At 41.3% G+C, this 23,386-nt stretch overlaps 1 protein-coding gene across 17 annotated transcripts in view; it reads left to right on the top strand.

Annotated features, from left to right (window-relative positions):
- The window catches only part of TENM3 (teneurin transmembrane protein 3), a 1,704,102-nt gene that overhangs the window by 1,605,657 nt on the left and 75,059 nt on the right, over window positions 1–23,386 (top strand). For 9 of the 17 annotated variants that reach the window (XM_073643373.1, XM_073643362.1, XM_073643479.1 and 6 more), the window contains 2 exons: window positions 3,860–4,110; window positions 7,080–7,102. In XM_073643373.1, the coding sequence (XP_073499474.1) occupies window positions 3,860–4,110; window positions 7,080–7,102 (274 nt within the window). The remainder of the gene's footprint in view (window positions 1–3,859; window positions 4,111–7,079; window positions 7,103–23,386) is intronic. The other 8 variants (XM_073643388.1, XM_073643397.1, XM_073643498.1 and 5 more) reach the window with 2 other exon arrangements.

The following is a 23,386-nucleotide window of genomic DNA, read 5'->3' as shown; positions in this document are numbered from 1 at the left end:
AAAAGGGAGATAAGTGCAAGGTCACCTTTATCTTTACTTCCACCGAGATGGTTGACACTCATTCTCAACAAAGGTGCAGGTCCCAGAGGTGAGACCTGCACCTATCAGGCCATTATGGCATATTCTGTAGATGGAAAAGGCATGGGTATAAAACTTTAGGCAGAAATCTAATTTCTGTTTGTTGTTCTTGAAAATAGACAGTAGGTAATCCAAGAATCAGTACCAGATGAGTATTGTATCTATCTGACATTTTCTGTGGAATGTGGTAAATTGCAGTTAAAGTGCAGAGTTTCCCTCTAAGAAAGATGGATGGATAGATAGATAGATAGATAGATAAATTAGTTAGAGATAAAATAAAAGCAACAGTTTTCATGCATAAATGGGTGTAGAGACCCCAAAGTTATCACCAAAGCCTGTTGTATACAATCCAAAAAATAGTGGCGGCATGCCAAAGCCATGCTTGAGAAAGGCTCTGCTATTTTGAGCCGAAACATCACGTGGGCTGATTTAAATCGATTTTCTCACCATCTGACTTTGGAGTGCTGCCCACATTTTTGGGATTTAGATAGGTAGGTAAATAGGATATAGATAGATAGATACTGTGGATAGATACTGTAGATAGATAGATAGATAGATAGAATATACAGTACAGACCAAAATTTTGGACACACCTTCTCATTTAAAGATTTTTCTGTATTTTCATGACTATGAAAATTGTACATTCACACTGAAGGCATCAAAACTATGAATTAACACATGTGGAATTATATACTTAACAAAAAAGTGTGAAACAACTGAAAATATGTCTTATATTCTAGGTTCTTCAAAGTAGCCACCTTTTGCTTTGATGATTTCTTTGCACACTCAGTTTTTCTTTTTTAGTAAATTTGCAAAAAATTCTACATTTCTGATTTTTTTCAGTCAAGATGGGGTGCAGAGTGTACTTTAATGAGAAAAAAAATTAACATTTTAGAATTTACCAAATGGCTGCAATGAAACAAAGAGTGAAAAATTGAAAGGCGTCTGAATACTTTCCGTACCCACTGTAGATATATAGGTAGATAATAGATAGATAGATAGATAGCTAGATAGGAATATAGATACATAAGATAGATAGATACTAGATAGATAGATACTAGATAGATAGATACTAGATAGATAGACAGATAGATAGATTGATAGATAGACAGATAGATAGATACTAGATAGATAGATAGATCGATAGATTGATAGATAGATAGATAGATACTGTAGATAGATAGATAGATTGATAGATAAATAGAACCTGCACACAAAATAATACAATGTCCATAATTAGATTTGGTGCCCTATTTCAGCTTTGATTGGGTTATCTTCCTCTTGATTCTTCTCTTTATTTTCCTGTCAAATGAACATCACAACCAGACAATACCTATATAAATGTATGGAAGTACGAACAGCTGAGCCTTCACCCTCCACGTCAAATGTGAAGGGTGTGGAGAATACACAGGGAATATGGATCTTGGCAATTTAATAGCATACGCCGTAGAGGTACAAAAAGACAGAGTGACAATGCTGCTCGTTTTGCCATACTATATGTACCATTGTAGAAATCACTTTATACTATATTACTACAATGTCTCTGTATCTTTTACCGTGAACGTCCACTAATGATGTAGGAAAACTTTAATTAACGCTCAGACAACATTGTGAGATAGAGAATCAGGCAATGTACGTTTGACATGGAGTGGAACAATGTGGCTGTTGGAGGCTTTGATCGATGTGTTCCGTCAACTCGCAGAGAATTATTCTCCGAGGTGTAATATGAAAACAGAACATTTCTCTCCCTAACCTTATTTCAAGACTTGTTATGATTTCTGATATTTGTTGTAATTAAGATGTGTATTGATTCTGAAACGGTAGCACAATAGGAAAAATAGAGCGAGTATATTACATTGTTGTGTATTGGTGAGTTCCTGCAAATCAATATCCTGCCACAGATCACCTTCATACCGTAATGAGAGGGTAAATAAATGGAAAGTCATTTATGGATCAGTCTGAGAAAAACTAACGCATAGAAGCTGCGGAAGCCCTAATGACAATTGGGAATTTTCTGAAAAGCTTTTTCTTTTCTTTTTTACCCCACAAATAAAGAAATTGAAGTCGTAATGCTACAAGTAAAAATGAAAAATTAATCCTTTTAATTGGATGATGTTATAAGTATATACATCTCTCTCACGCTCTGGAAATGTATATATATATCTATATATATATATGTACATATGTATGTGTAGCGAGTGGGTGCATAAATTACCTCTACTTTATATAACACTTTGAAAAGCTACTCCTGCTTTATGCAATACATTTTTGCATCTTTTCTTCTGCAAAGTGCTTTTTCCTATGGATGTACAGTACCATTATTTTCATAGATTGATATTTTTTGAAAACTACATTTGTGGTAATAGCACTTTATCATTATAAATGCATTTAACAAAGCAGTGGATGACTATAAGATGCTTTTGGAAAAAGTTATTGACTTTTAACTACTCATTTACTATTCTTTGCTTGAGGAATGTAAAATAATTAGCAGTAGTATTAGCTAATCTGAAAATGCTGCTGAATCACTGCGACTGCGACGTATCCATTGTATGGATTCTCAAATCAAATGCATCATTGTAAAAACTTGTGCTTGTTAATAGTGGAAAACCCAAAATTTCATTACCAGGTGACCTCTATGTAGATAGAGAAACACATAGTAGTCACAGGTAGGTCAGTGTATGCATGCACTAGACCCCCCAACTTAAACAACAAAATTGCAAGTTATCTTCTACGTGGCAAGTTTGGGCAAGACACCATGTAGCCAACATAGACCACTCACCAGACATTTGCTAAAAACCCCCATACGCATTATGCTAACGTCGACTGAACCCTCCATTACCAGCGAGTTCTGCCGACAGTCTAATGTGTATGGAGACTCCTGACTCTCCTCCGACAGATGAGGTTTAAGGACAGAAGGGTCTGGCATATCCAATTTCAGACTTACAATCCTTTTGTTCTTTGAGAGGTAAGCTGCTGCACACAGGAGCACTCGGCAGATCCAGGGCTCCTGTGTATAGCAGAGTCGGGCGAGGTGGCTGCTGGCTGAACGATCAGCGGAACCACTCTTTGGCTGTGATCTTTCTATTGTATATTTAGGGTTTAAGATTAATCTCCAAAGCCGCCATTAGATGATAAGGGGATAACAAACATCAGACAATTATTGAATGCGTGCTGCCAACTTTAGGACTCATAAAAATGGACATTATAACACCAGAAAACCTCTGAGCTTTACAGAGCCCATAGTAGTGTACTCAACTGTATATCACTCCAATATGCCTCCTTATTTAATCTTCATACACCACATATCTTCATAATCTGGTGCTACATAGCAGATTCATAGGGCAGTACACACAGTTTGACACTTGCATATTGCAGTGTGAGGCCTGGGACTCTGTGATCCCCCATAGAGGTTCCATTCACATTACTCCCACCTGCCGTATATGACCTCTTAGTATTAATTAAGTTCATGTTAAACCATTTAATTCTTTCATGTATGATGGTGATAGAAACCCCTAGTTCCTAGTGCAGTGTTGGCATTTTTACTAATTTTGTAAAATTGACTCTTTGTAGAACAAGTTTTATTACCTTTTTCTATTAGAAGAAAACTTACTTTTTATTTGAATTGTTTTACAGGGAAGAGAGGCAGCGATAGATCTCATGAAATTCGATTAGCCATTTAATTATTTCACAGCATTTAATTATTTCATAGTTATTGACTTGTGAATTACTTTGGTTCTTATAGCTATTTCTTAGTATATTTTTTTCATTTCTTTTTTTACAGGTATCCTTTACAAAGGCAATGGAGAAAACCAGTTCATATCTGAGCAGCCACCTGTAATTAGCTGTATAATGGGCAATGGCCGAAGACGTAGCATCTCATGTCCAAGTTGCAATGGCCAGGCTGATGGCAACAAACTTCTTGCCCCTGTGGCATTAGCCTGTGGAATAGATGGAAGTTTATATGTGGGAGATTTCAACTTTATCCGCCGAATTTTCCCGCTGGGGAATGTAACAAGTGTATTGGAGCTCAGGTACGTTCCTTTCTGTACATTTTTTATTGCACATAATGTTTCGTATATGTTGAAAATTAATAACATAATGAAGTAGAAATGTAAAATAAAATGGCCTCTAAAAATTGCAGTAGACTACACTGGAAAAAATGAGCAAGCTTGTCATTATGTTTAATGTTTCGGCAATATATTCCAACAAGTCTATGTTATTGGTACACTACAGTCAGCCACTCCTCAGCCTGAAATAAATGGCTTATGCTAAGAAATCAGTCATGAAAGATCTGTATTAATGAAAAGTACTAATAAATAATGAGCAGTGAACTGAATGTTTCTTGGTTTTTGGTGGTGTCACATGGGAGCTTTGATGGATTAAAGGGGTGGCATTTTATTTTTACCAGATTTGCTTGGGAGATGTTTTTTGGCACTTAAATGGGATTGTCCACTACTTGGACTTCCCCTTCTCAATCCTCATTTTTCCCCCTTGTAAAGCAATAACACTTATTCTCACTTCCGGTGCCAGCGCCATTCCAGTAGAGTAGGCACTGGCTCTCCTGGGAATTACATAACATTATTACTTCACTCAATCCCTGTGGCCAATCAATGCTGGCTTCACTCTCCCCACCTTTAGACAAAACATATACATCCGGAGGAAGTGAGGACTGCAGCTCTCTCATTTCCTCCATATAAATGTTATTATTTTAAAAGGAGGAAACATAAGGACAACCCCTTTAATAATATATAAGTACTGTGTTTCTTTGAAAATTAGACAAGGTCTTATAATTTTTTTTTGCTTCGAAAAATGGGTTAGTGCTTATTTTCAGGGGATATCTTCTTTTTTTCATGAACAACAATCCATATTTATTCTTCAACAAAAAATCAACATTTATTTCAATATAATCATGTAATCACACACACACTGCACATCCATTACATATATATATATATATATATATCTATATATATACACACATATCGCACATACGGTACATACCAGCCTGTCTCCTCTTCAATTCCTCAAGACTCCTGCAGTTAAAGGACTTTTGGTGACATCATGGTCCATCCATGTTTTCAGCTGGGGAGCTGGTTACTCAAATGGCACTAACAAAACATTGTCTCATTTTTTAAAACTATCTAATAAAAAACAGCCTCGTAACTAGTTTTGGCCGAATTTGTTCGGCATTTCAAATTCGTGTTCGTTCGGGGTTCCAGCTTGTCCGCGCCAGATATTATCTGCATGACAGCATGGCAAATCAGGGATGTTTTGGGCACAGCCATTTTTTTGGCGTGAACAAGCCGGAACCTCGAACACGAACACTAATTTGAAATGACGAACAAATTCGCTCAACACTACTCGTAACCCATAGTAGCCAATTCAGAGCTCAGCTTTTATTTGTTAAACAGTTCTAAAAAAATGGAATCTGCACTTTTATTGGTTGCTATAGACAAGGCAAAAGCAGTAGAGATTCGCAGGACAGCGGTCCATCGGCCAGGTCAGTATTCCATAGCCGCTCAAGGGAAGCCCTGCACACCGCCCCATACCTGCCACCATTCCATTTGATTGGCTGTCCTTGCTTGGTGGGACACACACACAAAATCATGCCAGGCTGGATAATCAAAGAGAAAATGGGGATGCCAATAGGCTGGAGGAGGTTTGCAGGGCTTCTGTCCATCACTCACAGAATACTGACCTGACCATGGACCTTGACTTACGAATTTAGTTACTCATATCCAAAATTCAGTTTTGATAAATTAAAAGGGTTGTCCAGTACTTTTAAAAATATGCCAATGTGTTTTAATGATAAATACAAGCTTCTTTCTAATTACCTCCTGGTGCTGTTTCTGCCTGTGAGCGGCGCTATCGGTGGCCGCTCACAGGCAGCACGTGACCCCCCGCTGACGTCACGTCAAGTGAGGCGTGACTCAGCACTGGGGTCCCCGCGGTGGCTGCTGGGTTGTGGGCAGGGTTATTCTCCACGTCACACCCAGCATCCACCACATGCTTTCCCAATGAATGGGGACAGGGAGAGCGCGCGGTGGATGCCGGGTGCGACGCGCGGGGTAACCCAGCAGTCATCAGTGGAACACGGAAGAGGGACCCTCGGCTGCAGCCTGGACTTGTCGTGACGTCAGCGGATGTCAGAGCCGGCTGCAGCCGGGGGTCACGTGCTGCCTGTGAGCGGCCACCAATAGCGCCGGTCACAGGCAGAAACAGCAGCGGGAGGTAAGTAGAAAGAAACTAGCTTCTATTTATCATTAAAACACATTGGCATATTTTTAAAAGTACTGGACAACCCCTTTAAGCCCAGTAGTGTGCCTTATGCATAAAAACTGTTCTGACAAAGTGTCTTTGTTGCCCTTTGTAGCCAATCAGAAATTAGCCATCATCTTCGAAGAGCAAATTAATAAAATAATGATGAGCTCTAATTGGTTGCGATGTGCAACACTGATACAATTTCTTAGATTTCAGATGGAGCACTTAAAGTAAATGAATAGTTCTAATTAAGCATTAATGAAAAATTAATCACATGTGCAAGTTATGTTTATATTACTTCTAATTGATCATATCTTTTCTTTAATTTCTGCTGCCTAGGAGGTAAATAAATGTATTTTTCCCCACATTGAAATATCATATTATGATCTTTGATTGTTCATTGTAGGAGAATTTTTCATATAAAGACTACAGCTTGGAATGTATTTTTAGCATGGAAGTTTACTCTGATCAGTGGGGGGAGGGTTGGCTCTTTTAGTATAATGGACACCTGCTTATGTAAGAATTATACGTTAATAATAGAACATGAACTTGAGAAATGTTCCAAAAATAACAATCAAAGTAACTTCCCTTTGACGTATTTGTTACTTTTCCAAAAAGGAATAATTAAAATCTCATTTGATGCAATTTCCATCCCCACTCATATCTCTCCATTATCGCCGTGTGCGTCTTTAAACTACGTTTGATTTACTGTTGCTTTCTTCTCTTTCTTGCTTTCACCCAGAAATAAAGATTTTAGGCACAGGTAAGGACCTGGAATGAGTAACATCTCCATGATGTCAGTTATATCTACACAGCATCTATGGTCATGGTTGTGTTGTGTCCCATTGTCTGTGCCAGGCAGAGACTGACCTTCATTTGATAGGAGGTTTTTACATCACGAAAGAACTCAAATATTCTTATCTGAAAGTTCCAGAAATAAATATTACATTAAAACATACTGGTTTTCTGACCTGTGTTTTGGCTGCGAAACTGGACAGAGACAGGTGCTGCAACGTGATCAAAGGAAATTTTCTAGCAGGTACAAGAGGATGGGTAGACGTGGCTTTGTTCCACATATGTCTCTGCAGAAAGCCTTTGTTACATAGCCCTTGTGGTCTCTGTCTAGTCAGAGATGTGATCCTAACAAGGAAGTTTTATCAAAGTCTCCCCGAGCGAAGACTGTAGTAAGCACTATAAAAAAAAAGGTGCTGCGATACAATAGGGGCCAATTTATTCTCAACCTTAAAGGGAACTCATCATCAGAGGATTCTTTATTTATGTCTAAAACAGGCTCCGGTAACACAGAAGGATTTTTTATACATAGTAACTTTCCTATCTCTGTAAATCTATTATTTATTCTCTCAGTTTCATTAACTCTTCAATGTCTGTAAGTCGGGAGGGCTCCCAAAATATTGTGCTATAGTTATGATATAATCTTAATTATGGAGTTTGCAAAACATTCCTGATGTCATTTTCTGACCACATTGACAAACCGCAGTGATGCTTTATTATATCAGCTAAATTATATGTTTCAATCACTTGGATGTTCAAGATTTACTTTTGATGATGATATGATGGTGGACATGTTCTTGTTGTTCTGTCCATCAGAGGTTCTAACAATACTATTCTAAAACATAATTGAAGAACTTTGCCACTGTATATGTTCAGTAAACGGTAATAGTCCTACCCGCAATGACGAGTCCACACAGTCACATATGTGGGCTGCAAGATTATTCAGATATTCGGAAGTACGTAAATAAAGATTCCAAATACAGTTTGTGTCAATCAATGCATATGCTGTGTATATATATATATATATATATATATATATATATATATATATATATACATATGTAGAGAGTTGAGTGTGCTGCTGGTGTTACCAGCGAATATGTGAGCTGTAGCTGCGAGAGAGATGTTCCTGGGTCTCTCTATGAATGCAGTGACTGGGGAGTCAGTCAGTCAGTCTGGAAGTAGCTGAGGCTGGAATCTCTTTCTGAGAAGAGTCTGCACCGGCCGTGTACAGAGAACCACAATCACTGCTTGCAATGGAAAATAGCAGTTTTGTGTGACCGAGCTGGGGCTATGGGGCTAGCTCAGCCGTGTATGAGTAGCCAGGGTCTGTACTGTTTAGTTAGCCCCTGCACAAGGCTAGGGATTTATGTTTGAAGAGTTTGTTGTTTTGGTGCCGAGCAACCTGTGGAAAGCAATAAAAACTGCACGTGTTTGAACCAAAACTGTATTGCCTGTGTGAATGCTACCTATGGCCTAATGCCTACCAGAGAGAGTGAATCCTTACAATTAATATATATATGTGGCACCCCAGGGGTCTGGTTTCCACAGTAACGGCAATGTTATGTCTGAGAGCAGGTGGGAGGTCTCTTGGTCAGGGATCCTGTGCATGCCACACCTCCTGCCCAGTCCTGGGAGGGGAAGAACTTCCCCTGTATAAACCTGGGGCTGAGGCAGGGTTAGAGAGTTCAGAGGGAGAGTGCAGCCAGGAGGGCTGACAGGGATCTGTGGCTCCAGCTGGGCCCAGCTCCTGGGCCATGCCAGAAGTAGAGAAGAGAAGCAGCATAGGAAGAAACAACAGGAGCTCTGTGGGAGCAGTGTTACAAAGAGTCAGGGGCTGGCAGCTGCAGAGCTCGCCCTGACTGAGAAGATTTCTTACCGGACCCGGAGTCCGAGGCTGTGGGGACTAACTCCTACCCAGCAGCAGAATCCGTCAGGCAGGGGATTTCAGGTCCTCTGGCCAAGAAACCCGAAGGCACGGTCACACGCATGGGACCAGCACCGCCGTCGTGGAGCGGAAGCTACTAGAAGGCCCCGAGTCACCGGCCATACGGGTGAGCACCACACGGTACACTCAGGGACGTGGGCTACTTATACTCGCTTCTAGCAAGGTAGCCAGAAGAGTATCGTTAGTTTGGGAGGCCTACAACTCCGCCTGGCCAGGGGAGATCCCATCTGCTCAAGGACTGACCAGGCCCCAACCGCTAGCCAGTACTCCGGGAGGGTCTATCTTTGTCACCAGTAAAGACCCTGAACTACACCGCATCGTCTCTGAGTGGTTCCTGCTACCCCCATCATCCACGTCGGCTGCCCTGAGGCCATACCCCTCCCGTTGGGGGTTATACCATCTACGCTGCACTATCCTACCACCGGCCTCAGCGGTCTGCCCTGCAGCGGCAGCTCCATAGCTGCATTCAACGGGTGGCGTAGTCGTCCTACATCTACCGCTGATACAGCGCCACTTAGTCTGACTCCCTGGGCACGGACCGGGTCACCGCCACGAGACTACAACCCTCAACAGATCCGGCTCCGGGTAAGCTCCCGCGTGCGCAACGCTGCGCGACACAGGCCCAGGGGTGCGTCATATATATATATATATATATATATATATATATATATATATAAATATAGATAGATAGATGGATTGAGACAAACCATACTTAAATTCCTTATAGACTTGTAGCCTACATATTTGACTCTATGCCAGACCCACATCAGAATTATGGTTGACTTCATAGGGCCACTTGTAATTGTAAGGGCTCATGCAGACGCCCGTGCAACTTGGTTCGAGCACGGATTGCAATGCCCAGACTGACCAGGGGCTAAAGAGAGCTGTCTCTGTGTAGTTAGGCTGTAAGACAACTGTCTCTCTGTAGTAGAGCTAAGAGAGCTGTCCCTGAGTGGTAGAGCTAAGAGAGCTGTCCCTGGGTGGTAGGGCTAAGAGAGCTGTTCCTGGGTAGTAGAGCTAAGAGAGCTGTCCATGGGTAGTAGGATTAAGAGAGGTGTAGCTGAGTAGTAGGACTAAGAGAACTGTCCCTGGGTAGCAGGGCTAAGAGAGCTGTGCCATACCTCAGAGTATAAGATGGATTGCTCCACTAGCGGACACAGTCAGGAAAGGGCCCATGTGCAAGGACAATAAAGTACTTCAATAACTCATCAAAAGGCACAATTCCACCTGGTTTGAAGGTGAATCACTGCTTTCACTGTTTGTGCAGGCTGACTACGATCACTGCTTTCACCATTTGTGCAGGCTGACTGCGATCACTGCGCTCACCGTTTTTGCAGACTGACTGCGATCAATGCGCTCACCATTTTTGCAGGCTGACTGCGATCACCATTTGTGCAGGCTGACTGTGATCACTGCGTTCACAGTTTGTGCAGGATGACTGTGATCACTGCGTTCACCGTTCGTGCAAGCTGACTGCGATAACTTCATTCACCGTTTGTGCAAGCTGACTGTGTTCATGGCGTGCACTGTTCACCCAACAAAAATGTCACTGGCTCCTTATGCTCCCTCTATTGGCTGCATCTGCTCTGGCTGCATCTGCTCAGACTCCAAGATCACATCATCTCATTGTGCTGACTATTAACCTATGCTGCTGTGCACATGTCCCTGTTTTTCCTACAGCACGGATGAAAAGGGCCAACATTAGTCTATGGGTCCGTGAAAAACACTTACAGCAAACAAATGTCATCCATGTGCTGTTTGTGATTAACATTGCAACGTATAGGAGAAGCTTTGTAATTTAATTATTTCTTTAATCCCTTCACCACCTTGGATTTTCCGTTTTTGCTCCCCTTCTTCCCAGAGCCATAATTATTTTATTTTTCCATCAATATGGCCATATGAGGGCTTGTTTTTTTTGCGGGACAAGTGGTACTTTTGAACGACACCATTGATTTTACCATATTGTGTACTGGAAAATGGGAAAAAAATTCCAAGTGCGGTGAAATTGCAAAAAAAGTGCAATTCTACAATTGTTTTTTTTTTACCATGTTCACTAAATGCTAAAACTCACCTGCCATTATGATTTTCCAGGTCATTACGAATTTGTAGATACCAAACATATATAGGTTCTATTTTATTGATGTGGTGAAAAAAAAAAAAATTTGTAAAAAAAAAAAAAGGCGCTATTTTCTGAGACCCGTAGCGTCTCCACTTTTCGGGATCTGGAGCTGGGTAAAGGCTTATTTTTTGTATGATGAGCTGACGTTTTTATTGATTCCATTTTGGGGCAGATACGATGTTTTGATCTCCCGTTATTGCATTTTATTGCAATGTTGCGGCGCCCAAAAAAACTTAATTCTGGAGCTCTAATTTTTTTTCTGGTTACGCCGTTTAATTATTTTTATATATTGATAAATTGGGTGATTCTGAACCCAGTGATACCAAATATGTGTATTTTTGATTATATTTATTGTTTTATTTTGAATGGGGCGAAAGGGGGGTGATATTAATTCTTTTTTCATTTTTAAAAACTTTTTTTTAAAACTTTTTACTTACTTCAATAGTCTCCATAGGAGACTTTGAAGCTGCGATCATCTGATCGCTTGTGTTACACATAGTAACAAAAATGCTCATCTGCTATGAGTGCTGGCCACTGGGCGGCGCTCACAGCAGTTCAGCAATGACAACCACAGGAGTTTCCTGCAGAGCTGTGGCTCTAATGACATGCTTCTGGCTAAATGTCGCTGCCAGAGATTGACAGCGGCGTTTAACATGTTAACAGCCGCTGGTGGATTGCCATTTCCCCTGCTGCTGTTAGGGGCACATGACAACTGATGAAATGAACTGTCATGTGCCTGAAAAGGTGCGGGCTCCGGCGATGAGCCCGCACCAAAAAGGGGGACACGACCCATGACGTACCTGTATGTCATAGGTCGTAAAGGGGTTAACCATACCAGAAAAACACTGATGTTAAACACGGCTGACACACTGATGGAAAACACTGATGGCACCGGTACTGGTTTTCACTTACATTTTTAAACATGAATGAGTGAAGGAGGCCTAAGGGATGTGGGAGCTATAGATACTAGACCACATGGTCCTGCCATCGGATAAGTAGCGCTATACAGTCAGTGCGATACTAAAGCGGCTAACATGAAGAGAGCTCTTAGTCCTTTGTAGAATTTGAATTTCCCTCCAGGAAAATTTGGATGTATTGCTCATGAGGGGCGACTAGCCCCCTTTGTCTGAATTACATGCAACTAAAAAGGCATCAGATACATGCTTCACTACACACTTCTCTAGATGGGGGTCTCTATTACAAACATGGCTCAGCCTGCCGTCAGGAGCGATCGTAATTTACTATAATGGAAATGTAATTCTTAATGGCAATCTAGGCTCCTTGTCGTCTCATTATATAGCCCAAACCGGGGTGTACTGTTACAAAAACAGAATAATGATAAAAAAAAAATCCTAGCGACCCCCACTATCAAAGATCTGTGCACTGATTCTCATTGAAGTTGTTTAATTGCAGTAATCGTGTATACTTGTTTCTGTATATGCTGTACAAGTCCCCCTGAATAGCAGCCAATTGTATGCCAGGGCTGTATTTCTCAGCATCGTTGCTTTGCGATCTTTTGAAACAATCCTTGTATATATTACTGTTATTACATTGAATACAGATCTGGATTATTCTTGTGTTGGTGAGACAAGACATTCTGGCACCCAAGGCAAAGATCTATACTGCTTTTGTGTTAGACCCATCTGCATAAAAATGAAGCGATCACATGGTGCGGCTTATATTTTAGCTTCTGTGCACTTTTTAGGCTTATTTTTTCGTAAGAGAGTTCACAAAAGCTATTAATATTCTGGGGTAAGGGCCTGCAGGTTCAGAATAAATAAAGACACATTTGTATGTAGATGGCAATACTCATATGATGCAATTAATTTGCCGTCCAGTCGTGAAAAAACGTATACTCCGTATAAAAAGTTCTTTAACTTTCTAATATAGTTTGTGTTTTAATTCCTCCTGAAGATCTGTTCTTTTTTGCTTTTCTTTGCTTTGTCACGTGTGCAATAATGTGTCGTGACCACAGCAGTCAATCAATGGTACAGGGCTGACAGCAGTATAGTTTATGCTCATTTGCTTTAAAATAAGCTTTTTAGGGGCTTTTCCTGCGCAGATGGAGCAGGATTTTAATCTCCCACAATTCAGGATTCATCATATTCTTAAAGCTAAACATACTAATTTGACCCATCACAAAATATTTTTTGACGTATACAATTCACGTGGTTTCCGGAATACAACACTCCCTAAAGTTGTGCTTTCAACCACTGCTGATATATGGATCGATAAAATAGCCACATGCATGAGGACTGTGCTATTTCTGGGACTTCAATATTGATGGCCTACCCCTAAGATAAACCATTACAGGGAATCTGTCAGGTGGTTTTTAGGTGGGATACTAATGGTATCCTGAAATAGTGCTTGGGCAGCCCTTTCACAACATGTAAATTGTGTTATTGTACCTACTTTGGTTTTTGCTGTAACCTTCTAAACATAGCACGAGCAGGTTTACCTAGTCCGGTCAATGATGATTGCGCGCCGACTAGTCCTTCATATTATTATTATGCTTTGCTTATATAGCGCCATCATATCCCACAGCGCTTTACAGACATTATGGCCACTGTCCCCATTGGGGCTTACAATCTTAATCCCCTCCAAGTATGTCTCTGGAGTGTGGGAGGAAACCGGAGAACCTGGCGGAAACCCAGGCAAACACAAGGAGAACATACAAACTCCTTGCAGATACTGTCCTTGGTGGAATTTGCAACCAGGATCCCAGCGCTGCAAGGCTGCAGTGCTAACCACTGAGCCACCATGCTTCTCATTAGCATGTACTAATGAATTGTGATTATGCAGACTTATCCACACCCTAATTATCTGCCACCCCTCTGTCTTCTACGTCACTAATTGTAAAATTTGTACGTAGCCGCTCTTCAGAGTAGGCGTCCTCACGAGGAAATGAAACTGCGCATGCGCAGACTTTGGTAGCATCTCCCATGCACTAGATTTTTACTATGAGTGACTTAGATGACCGAGGAGTGGCAGAGAATAGGGGGGTTGGATAAGCCTGCGTAATCACAATTCATAGGACTAGGTGACACACAATCATCATTGACCAAACTAGGTAAACCGGCTGTGCGCGCTCTGTTTTTAGGGGGTTAAACCAACATAAGTACAATAATACAATGTACATGGTCTGAAAGGACCGCCCAAGCACTATTTCCGGATATTATTAGTATTCTATCTAAAAATCACCTGACAGATTCCTTTTAATTTCAGCTTGGTGATAATCCAACTCTTCTCTTCCCTTGAATCATCTGTTCCAAGGTGCCATGGTGCTTCATCCCGGCTATTGCTTACTAGGCACAGCTTCTTTTTCTTTTTACAAACTTTTGTCTGATTTTGAAACTTATGAATGTATACAAACACTTCCACTATTGTTACATAGATAGTATTATTACATACATAAGAAATGATGTGCGCTCATATTCCAATAACAAGGTGATCTTTTTTAGATATAACAAAATCTCACCTCTTTCTGTGCTTATGTCTAATATTAAGCGAATTCAGCTATACTCTTCTCCGAATAAAAACAGTTTTGGAAAGATGGGTGGATAGGGTGTAAGACCTTCGAGGTAGTCACAATGCACAATAAAGAAAATATACATACAAATTGGCCAGCGCGAGCTATAAGTGTTTAATGAATAAGCTGGTTCAGATACACTATGGCTGTGATACAAATGTATATACACGAGCACTATTCAAGAGCTATTACATACATGAAGTCCACTATTGCCACTCACATAAAAGTGTGAGGTTCTATGCACATATTTGATCAAATTATGGGAGCCCATCTACCAACGACAAGGTGACCTCTTTTTAGATAGGACCCTTATGTTGAAAGTGGTATTTACAGTACCCCTATAGGATTGAGCTACAATTAGATGCAGTTCCAGACACAACCTCTCCAAAAAATATGGTGCTGTGTTTAAAAATCAAGGGGAAGTAGAAATTTTCGGAGCACCGCAGCTCCTTAAGTGCTGGAGATGCTTTGAGTTTGACCCTCAATTTATCTGATATTCTAAGGATAGGCTATCAATAGCTAAATATCCTAAACTAATGTTTTATTTTATTGCTTGAGCATTCTGCATAAAAGCCACGAGTGGTTTTGGGAAAGTATGGATATCAGAGTTTTTCTATTTTTATATAAGAACAATTAAAAAGACAGAATGCGTAGCTTTCTAAATTTCTACTGCTACTGCCCTCTCTCATCATAATAAATGGAACAATACTGTATGCTCGTCATAATGCTCCTTAGAAATCACATACCTTGCCTGTGTTGTTTCTAAGCCAGCAAAATCAAAAAAGATGCTTTTTACAATTGCTCTAAAGGGAGCCAGATCAGATGAAAAATTTCTGCAACTTAATTACCTTTGCTGCTTTGATAGAAAAAAAAATCTCGATGCTGTGTGCATTTTTCCATTCATCTGTTAGGCTTAGTAGACTATAGATAGGGATCTCTAATTTTTTCCATTAATTTCTTACAGCACAGTCTGCCAAATAGTGTTTCAGCAATGAAAATTGAGAAGGGGATTTGACTTCTCGCATAATGATTATGGCAGAGTTAAATCTGCATGCTAGAGGCGGATAGAACTGTAACAAAGATCGTTATCAGTTTGGCACACCGCATCCCGTTCTTAGTGAATTGCTCTCGTATTTGAGTGAGGAGAGTAGTGGGCGCTTTCTGCGATGTGAATGTTAAGAAATCTATTTAAATAGAAAACTTCAAAGTAACTGGTAAAGTTGATTTTAAAATTCCACTTCAATAGGCTTGCATTTAGAAAGAAAGTATTTCACTTTGATTTATAGAATATTGTGTGGAGTTGTTTGCATGTTAAAGATTATTTTACTCAGTTTCTATTTTCTCGACAATGAACACAATGCCGCATACTTGTATTAATTACAGTAACTAGCTGCACCGCAGAAAGATGGATATAGGTTCACAGCACCTTCTGGGTGAATATTGTGCTCATAGGCAAAGATATCTATCACGTACATACTCCTTAGCGCGTGATGCGGGCTGTGACTGCAAGCAGTGTCAGACTGGGTTGGCAAAGGCCCACCAGTAACATTGATTCTTGGGGCCCACTGTTCAGCTACATGCAAAAATGACCGGACCCTAGTACACAAGTTTACTTTTGCTTCTATGTAATATTAGTTTGGCTAGCATGTTTAATGAATGATTCGATTTTTCTGCAAATTGTGAATCAAGTATAATAGCATTACTCATTAGCATTCCTTCACAGCGGCCTACCAGAGGATTCTCCTGTTCTCCTGTGGGCCAGTCTGAGCCTGACTGCAAGACTTACGGGGTGATGAGGCCCTTAAATATATATTACTGTCCAACAATCAAAACGCCTCACAATCTCTGAAAGGCTATGGATTCTTTAGAGTATAAAAGGGCCAAATTTATTAAAATTTTAAGCTTTAATCTAAAAAATACAGTGCTTACAAGAAAAGGTATAAAAGAGAAAAATAAAGCGACACACAAATAAGCAAAACGGTTATAAATAAAAAGGAGAAATAAAAAAAAATACCTGAACGTTTCTGTCTAAAGTTATTCTTCTATTTCCATGTAGGTAGGAGAAATTGGTTTTCGGGTCACATTCAGCTCAGGCCGACCCCCACATGCGAACACCTTTCCATTGTGTAAACCATCTTTAATATGCCTGATTCTAGGCTCAAGTTTCCAGAATGGCATAGATTGTAATATTGAAATCCCATGTCTGTAACTGGACTGTGGGCTAGTTAGGGGCTAGTACCTTGTATATTGAAAACCTCATTTCTGCCATATACCCGCCTTCCTATAGTAAATAGGACACGTTCAGCCTGGCCACAAGGAATGGCTCACCAGGCCAAGGTGTCACGAATGACACCCTTTGCAGTCTCAGGGAAACCTCCCTTGGTTCTGAAGAGATTACTATTTTTATTTGTTTTATTTATTTTACTCCCTTATATAGCGCCATTAATTCCACAGTGCTTTACAGATATTATCAGCACTATCCCCATTGGGGCTCACAATCTAAATACCTATCATTATGTCTTTGGAGTGTGGGAGGAAACCGGACAACCTGGGGGAAATCCACGCAAACACGGGGAGAACATACAAACTCCTTACAGATGTTGTCCTTGGTGGGATTTGAACCCAGGACCACAGCACTGCAAGGCTGCAATGCTAACCACTGACTGAACAATGAAGTTATGTCTTTTTGTGTAGTGTCAATCCTGTAAATGGCAGACTTAAGCTAATGTTATTTGACTGATGTTATAATTTCCCTTACAAAGTCCTGCCACAAAATATGGTAACATGCCCACAGACCTTCCATTACCTAATCATAGGCCAAACAATATATATTTTAGATCATTTTGGAAATATGGAATATAAAATGAAGTTAAAAGGAGTGGATATCACTAGAGATAGAGTTGCAGCCTGTTGCCAATTTTGGGACACATGAATGTAAATTTACTACTCTTGTCTAAAACTGAAAAGAATAATTACATGCTTTAATAGCCTTTCCAATATAAAACTTATTAAAAATAAAATCATTAATTTCCCTTTGTTGCCCTTGGAATTACTTTTTATATAATTTTAAGTGGTCATCTGTGTGCTTTCTGTGATTTTTATGAATGACAGACTTGTTTGAATAGGTGATTTATTCAAGCAAAAAGGAACTGATCACTAATTCTCACCATCCTGATCACTATTCATAACCTTCAGAGGTTTGTATGGAGTGGCATTGTGCTTGCCGAACCCTCACTTCATACAGACTTTTTCTACATGGGCATGCTAGTGGGAATGGAGATGAACTGGTTTCCCCTGTCTTGGTGATTGATTATAACTGGTAATCTGGCCATACATATTAGAAGTCTGTTGACCGAGCAATGCTTTGGCCAATAATTCAGCCGACTCTCCCATACACAGGACCACTCTTTCGCCCAAGTTCTTCTGTGTTCTTTATGAGAAAGTTGCTAGCTGACAAGTCGGCCAGCAACTTATGTCCAGGAGAACATTGTGATTGGCAGTCCGAGATCGGACAAGTGAGATCGATATCTCTTCTGAGCATCATTCGGCCGGCTCTCTCAAGCACATTTTTGTGTCACTGAATTCGCCCCTTTGATCTTAGTAGTTGGAACCTTACCAATCTATTATTTATCACTTATCCATTGATATATGGTAAATGTTTTCTACTGGAAAACCCCTTTAGGCTTTATAGTTCATTATTTTTTTCTTATTGAGTTGTATAGTGTTTCTGCTCACTACTTTGGATTACACTACACTAACTGATGTAATCATAAGGTCTTCCAAATTTGACGTAGCAGACACTGAACCATGAGGGGATGGTGTTGGTCGACATCAGCATACTGATTACCACCCACTATTAAGGGGTACTTACGTTGCAAGATAATCTTGAACGAGCATTGTTAAAAATGCTTGCTTTGCAATTATATTCCCGTGTAAACAGGTTGCCGATCACCGAATGAACAAGCAAAAAAAAACCTTGATGATTGTGTGAAATGATCTTTTGCTCTGCAAAAAAGATCATCCTTCTCAGTGGTGATGCATCATCCTTTGTAACCTGGACTTGTGTAGTCGAGAACCATGGCAGCCTATGTGCAGTGAGCAATCTAGTATAGATCGCTCTGTACATGGTTTGCTTTAGTCTGCCTGTGTAAACTGGCAGTCAAATGACCACTGTTCGGTAAAAGTTTACTGATCGGCAGTTGTATTGTGACCCCAGTCTGTGTAAACAGGCTTTAAGATTAGTAAAGCGAACAAAATGAGAACATTTCAAATACTATATGTTCTTTATATGTCGATATTAAATTTAAAAATTACATGTAATTTTAACCCTAATTCACTAGAAAAAAAATACTCTGCTACATTAAAATTAACCATAAAATCATAGAAATGTAGAGTTGGAAGGGACCTCCAGGTTCATCGTGTCCAACCCCTTGCTCAACGCAGGATTCACTAAGCCATCTCAGACAGATGTCTGTCCAGTCTCTGTTTGAGGACTTACATTGAAGGAGAACTCACCACCTCTCGTGGCAGCCTGCTCCACTCACTGATCACCCTCACTGTCAAAAAGTTTTTTCTCATATCTAATCTGTATCTTCTCCCATTCAGTTTCATCCCATTGCTTCTTGTGTTTCCATGTGCAAATGAGAATAAGGATGATCCCTCTACAGTGTGACAGCCCTTCAGATATTTGTAGACAGCTATTAAGTTTCCTCTCAGTCTTTTCTTTTGCAAGCTAAACATTACCAAATTGTAACGGGTCTGGGAGGCGGAACCTCTGGGCTACTATACAAGGGAGCGGTCCTTGTAAGGGAGCGGGTGGCGACCAGGCAGGCAGTCACAGCAGGTGACCGGGACAGTCTCTGGGTGTACGGGCAGGAGGTCACGGCAAGTGATCAGGGCAGTCTCTGGTAGAACGGGCTGGAGGTCACGGCAAGTGATCAGGGCAGTCTCTGGTAGAACGGGCTGGAGGTCACGGCAAGTGACCGGGGCAGTCTCTGGAAGAACGGGCTGGAGGTCACGGCAAGTGACCGGGGCAGTCTCTAGGTAAAGGGTAGGTACGACCTGTGATGGCTGAACCTCCAGGTAGGCTAGCAAGGCAGATGGAGGATGTGTGCTCCCAGGTGAGCAAGCGAGAGTCTCTGGAATAGCAGGTGGTCACAGCACGTGACAGCGGAGCCTCCAGGCTGGCAAGCAGGCAGGTAGCGGAGAAGCGCTCCCAGGTGAGCGGGCAAGAGTCTGGAATAGCTGGTGGTCACAGCACGTGACAGCGGAGCCTCCGGGCTGGCAAGCAGGCAGGTAGCGGAGAAGCGCTCCCAGGTGAGCGGGCAAGAGTCTGGAATAGCTGGTGGTCACAGCACGTGACAGCGGAGCCTCCGGGCTGGCAAGCAGGCAGGTAGCGGAGAAGCGCTCCCAGGTGAGCGGGCAAGAGTCTGGAATAGCTGGTGGTCACAGCACGTGACAGCGGAGCCTCCGGGCAGGCAAGCAGGCAGGTAGCGGAGAAGCGCTCCCAGGTGAGCGGGCAAGCTGGTCCATAGACAGACTGACCGGAGTTGTAAGGCAGACCGTCGGACCTCAGGCAAGCAGGCAGGTAGCTGATGTGCGCTCCCAGGTGAGCGGGCAAGTTGGTCCTTAGACAGACTGACCGGAGTTGTAAGGCAGACCGTCGGACCTCAGGCAGGCAGGCAGGTAACAGGAAATCAGGCAGGATTAGGACAGCAAGCTGGCAGGAATCTGGCAGGTAACTGGCAGGTAACTGGCAAGGGACCTGAGGGCTGAAGCAGAGTAGAACGGTGCAACAACATTGCTCGGGCACCTGCATTTTGGAGGAGGTACCTTATATATGGTAAAGTCCTCCGGCCATTGGCCGGGGACTCCTTAGGACGGCGCGCGCGGCCCCTTTAAGAGGGAGGGAGGGCGCGCGCCCTAAGCACAGTGGCCGGGAAGGAGCGCGCGCTGCCAGCAGAGCGGGAGAGGGACGCCGGGCATGGAGCAGAGCGGTGAGGGGAACAGCGTCCCTGCCTAGCAGAGGGCAGGGACGCCGGCACTACACAAATCCTCTAAGGCTGCGTGCCCACTATGCGTTTTTCAAGCGTTTTTGCCGCGGAATTTCCGCAGTGACAACGCTTAAAAAACGCTTGGTAATACATGCCCCATGGTCCCAAATGATAATCCGCATGTGCTGTGCACATGCTGCGGAAATTTGTGTTTGCCTTTTTGGCAATTGAAGCTTCTCTTATCTTAAAGAAGCACTCCCATCTATATTCTTTTTATTAAGTGCGTATATATATGCATGTAATGTAGTGTGAGTGTATTAATATACTCACCTATGCCATTCTTCTCTTCTCAATGTTGTCACCCCTCTGCAGTGACTTTTACCATGTAATTCTTTGGAGCGTCAAAACAAGGATCCAAAGGTTTTCATGGTAAAAGAGGTGTCCGGCTCACGCATAGAGCATGGAACGAGCCGACTAATCACAATTACGGTGACATCAGTGAGAAGAGGAGAAGAGCGGCGCTGGATCCCAGAGAGAGAGCAGCGGTAGATGAGGATATTAATACACTCACACTACATTACATACACATATACACACATTTAATAAAAAAATTAAATTAAAATATAGATGGGAGTGTTTCTTTAAAACGACACTTCTTTTTTATATATCATAATTGTGTCCATTGCTTTCACATTTGCCCCAAAATGCCCCGTAAAAGGCTACAAACAATGGTTTTGACATCACTTAGGACTGTAATTGGCTCCTTTAAAGAGATTAAAGCTTTCTTACTGTGATAATGGCATTTCCAGTAATATATGGCCGCAACTTCTCAAAGACAGGGAAAGAGCATGATATCTTGCCAGTGGTAAAGGAGAATCTTATCATAGAAGGGATTAAATAAAGATTGCATAAACACCTACATCTTGTTACTATGGCAACTATGAAGGTTCCAAAAAGATTTATACTGTTCTAATGGATGTATTACAATAGTTGTCACTCATCGAAACTCCACTTTTATTCTCTTAAGTGTGCATCCATATTTAAAATATATTTTTTTCTCTCCTGAAAAGTTGAATGCTTTTTTTTTTCCTTCAACCTTTTGTTGGCCATCGTAAGCAGTATTTTCATGCTCTTCACAGATCTCCATATTTGTAGATCTGTTTCAAAACTGAATCAGTCAATATGTCAATCTTTTCTCTGACTGGATGAAAAAAATATGGGAAAAGATTTGTAAATTAAAATTTTACTGAAAGAGTAATTGTACCCATAAAATGTTTACACTGGAATGAATTCACCATCTATGTAAAAACATCAATTTAGAGAAGCATGATTTTTTACGGCAAGACCCCATGCTCAAACTTTGGCCTTAGCATCTCTTCAGGCCTAATTATGAAAACGCCATTCCTCCTTAAGGCCCATAAACAGATTAGATTAACGTGAAACTGTCAGCAGGTTTTTGCTGTGTAATCTGATGGCAGCATGAGGTAGCGACTGAGACACAGATTTTAGAGATGTCACTTTTAGTCTTTTTGCTGTTGTGTCAATAAAATGAGTGTTTTTTCAGTGGGAGAATATCACTGCCTGGACTACAGCTCGCATGAGCCCTGTTCCGACCACACCCTCAGCACTGATTAGCAGCTCACTGTCAATAGTCAAAGTATATAGAAAGCACCCAGTAAACTAAGTGATACATACTTGGAATCAGGGTCTCTTTTCCTATATCAGGCTGCTCTCAGACAAGGTTGAAAAACGTGGTGACAGATTAACTTTAAAGGGGTTATCTTTATTAATAAAATGTATCACTTATTAACAAAACACTATTAACCCTACTGATCTGGCGAATGGGGGTCCGAAAACCCCTCATGAATGGAAAAGTAGTGCACATGTATGATGCGTACATCATTCACTTTTATGTGTATAAAGGATTTGTCATTTGCATATATGATCACTGCTCCCATAGACACTGACTGGAGCAGAGGTCACCCATATGCATTCCCACCAAGAACATGGGAGCCCAGGTCTGGTGATTGATGAGAGTCTAGGTGGTCGGAACCCTCACCCATCAAATGCTTTACATCTATCCTCCGGAAAGATAATAAATGTTCTTTGTGGGATAACTCCTTTAATTCTTTATGGGACCAGCTGACCTACTAATATATGTGGTGCCTCCAGACGGGGAAGGGAAGATTTGGGCATGTTGAATCACAACACCCAAGCCTGCTTCTGTAAAATGACTCCTGTCGAATACTAGTAACTTCCATTAGTAATAGGAGTTGCATTACAGCATAACTTCTTCCCATTTCCACCACTTCTACTGTTCTTTGCCATTTGTATATCTGAGAAAGGGCTATAGGATTAGACTAAAATGTCACCATTTTGTGTTTTTGATTTGGATGGATTTGTAATAAAACATTTTTACTATAATCGTCAGGTGGAGTGCCGGGTGCTACTTTAGTGTATCTAAAACTGATTGGAACCCTTCTTGTGTACTCAGCCATTGAGAGTGTCCATTACCTAGTCTGCAGTACTTATAGCTTAGCCCCTGCCTGTAATCAAACATGGTTTTCTAGTTCAGAGAAGCCATGTATAACCTTTTACTGAAATTTAAGTTATTGCGATAATTCCCTTATTCAAGTTGCTCCCGTATCAGCTAAAGCAGAGAGTCA

The sequence above is a fragment of the Phyllobates terribilis genome, unplaced genomic scaffold (assembly GCF_046119375.1).
Source record: "Phyllobates terribilis strain yellow unplaced genomic scaffold, ASM4611937v1 Scaffold_1__5_contigs__length_1240528914, whole genome shotgun sequence".
Classification (NCBI taxonomy): Eukaryota; Metazoa; Chordata; class Amphibia; order Anura; family Dendrobatidae; genus Phyllobates; species Phyllobates terribilis.
The sequence above is the reverse complement of the archived record's forward strand: the minus strand, read 5'-3'. Positions and strand labels throughout refer to the sequence as shown.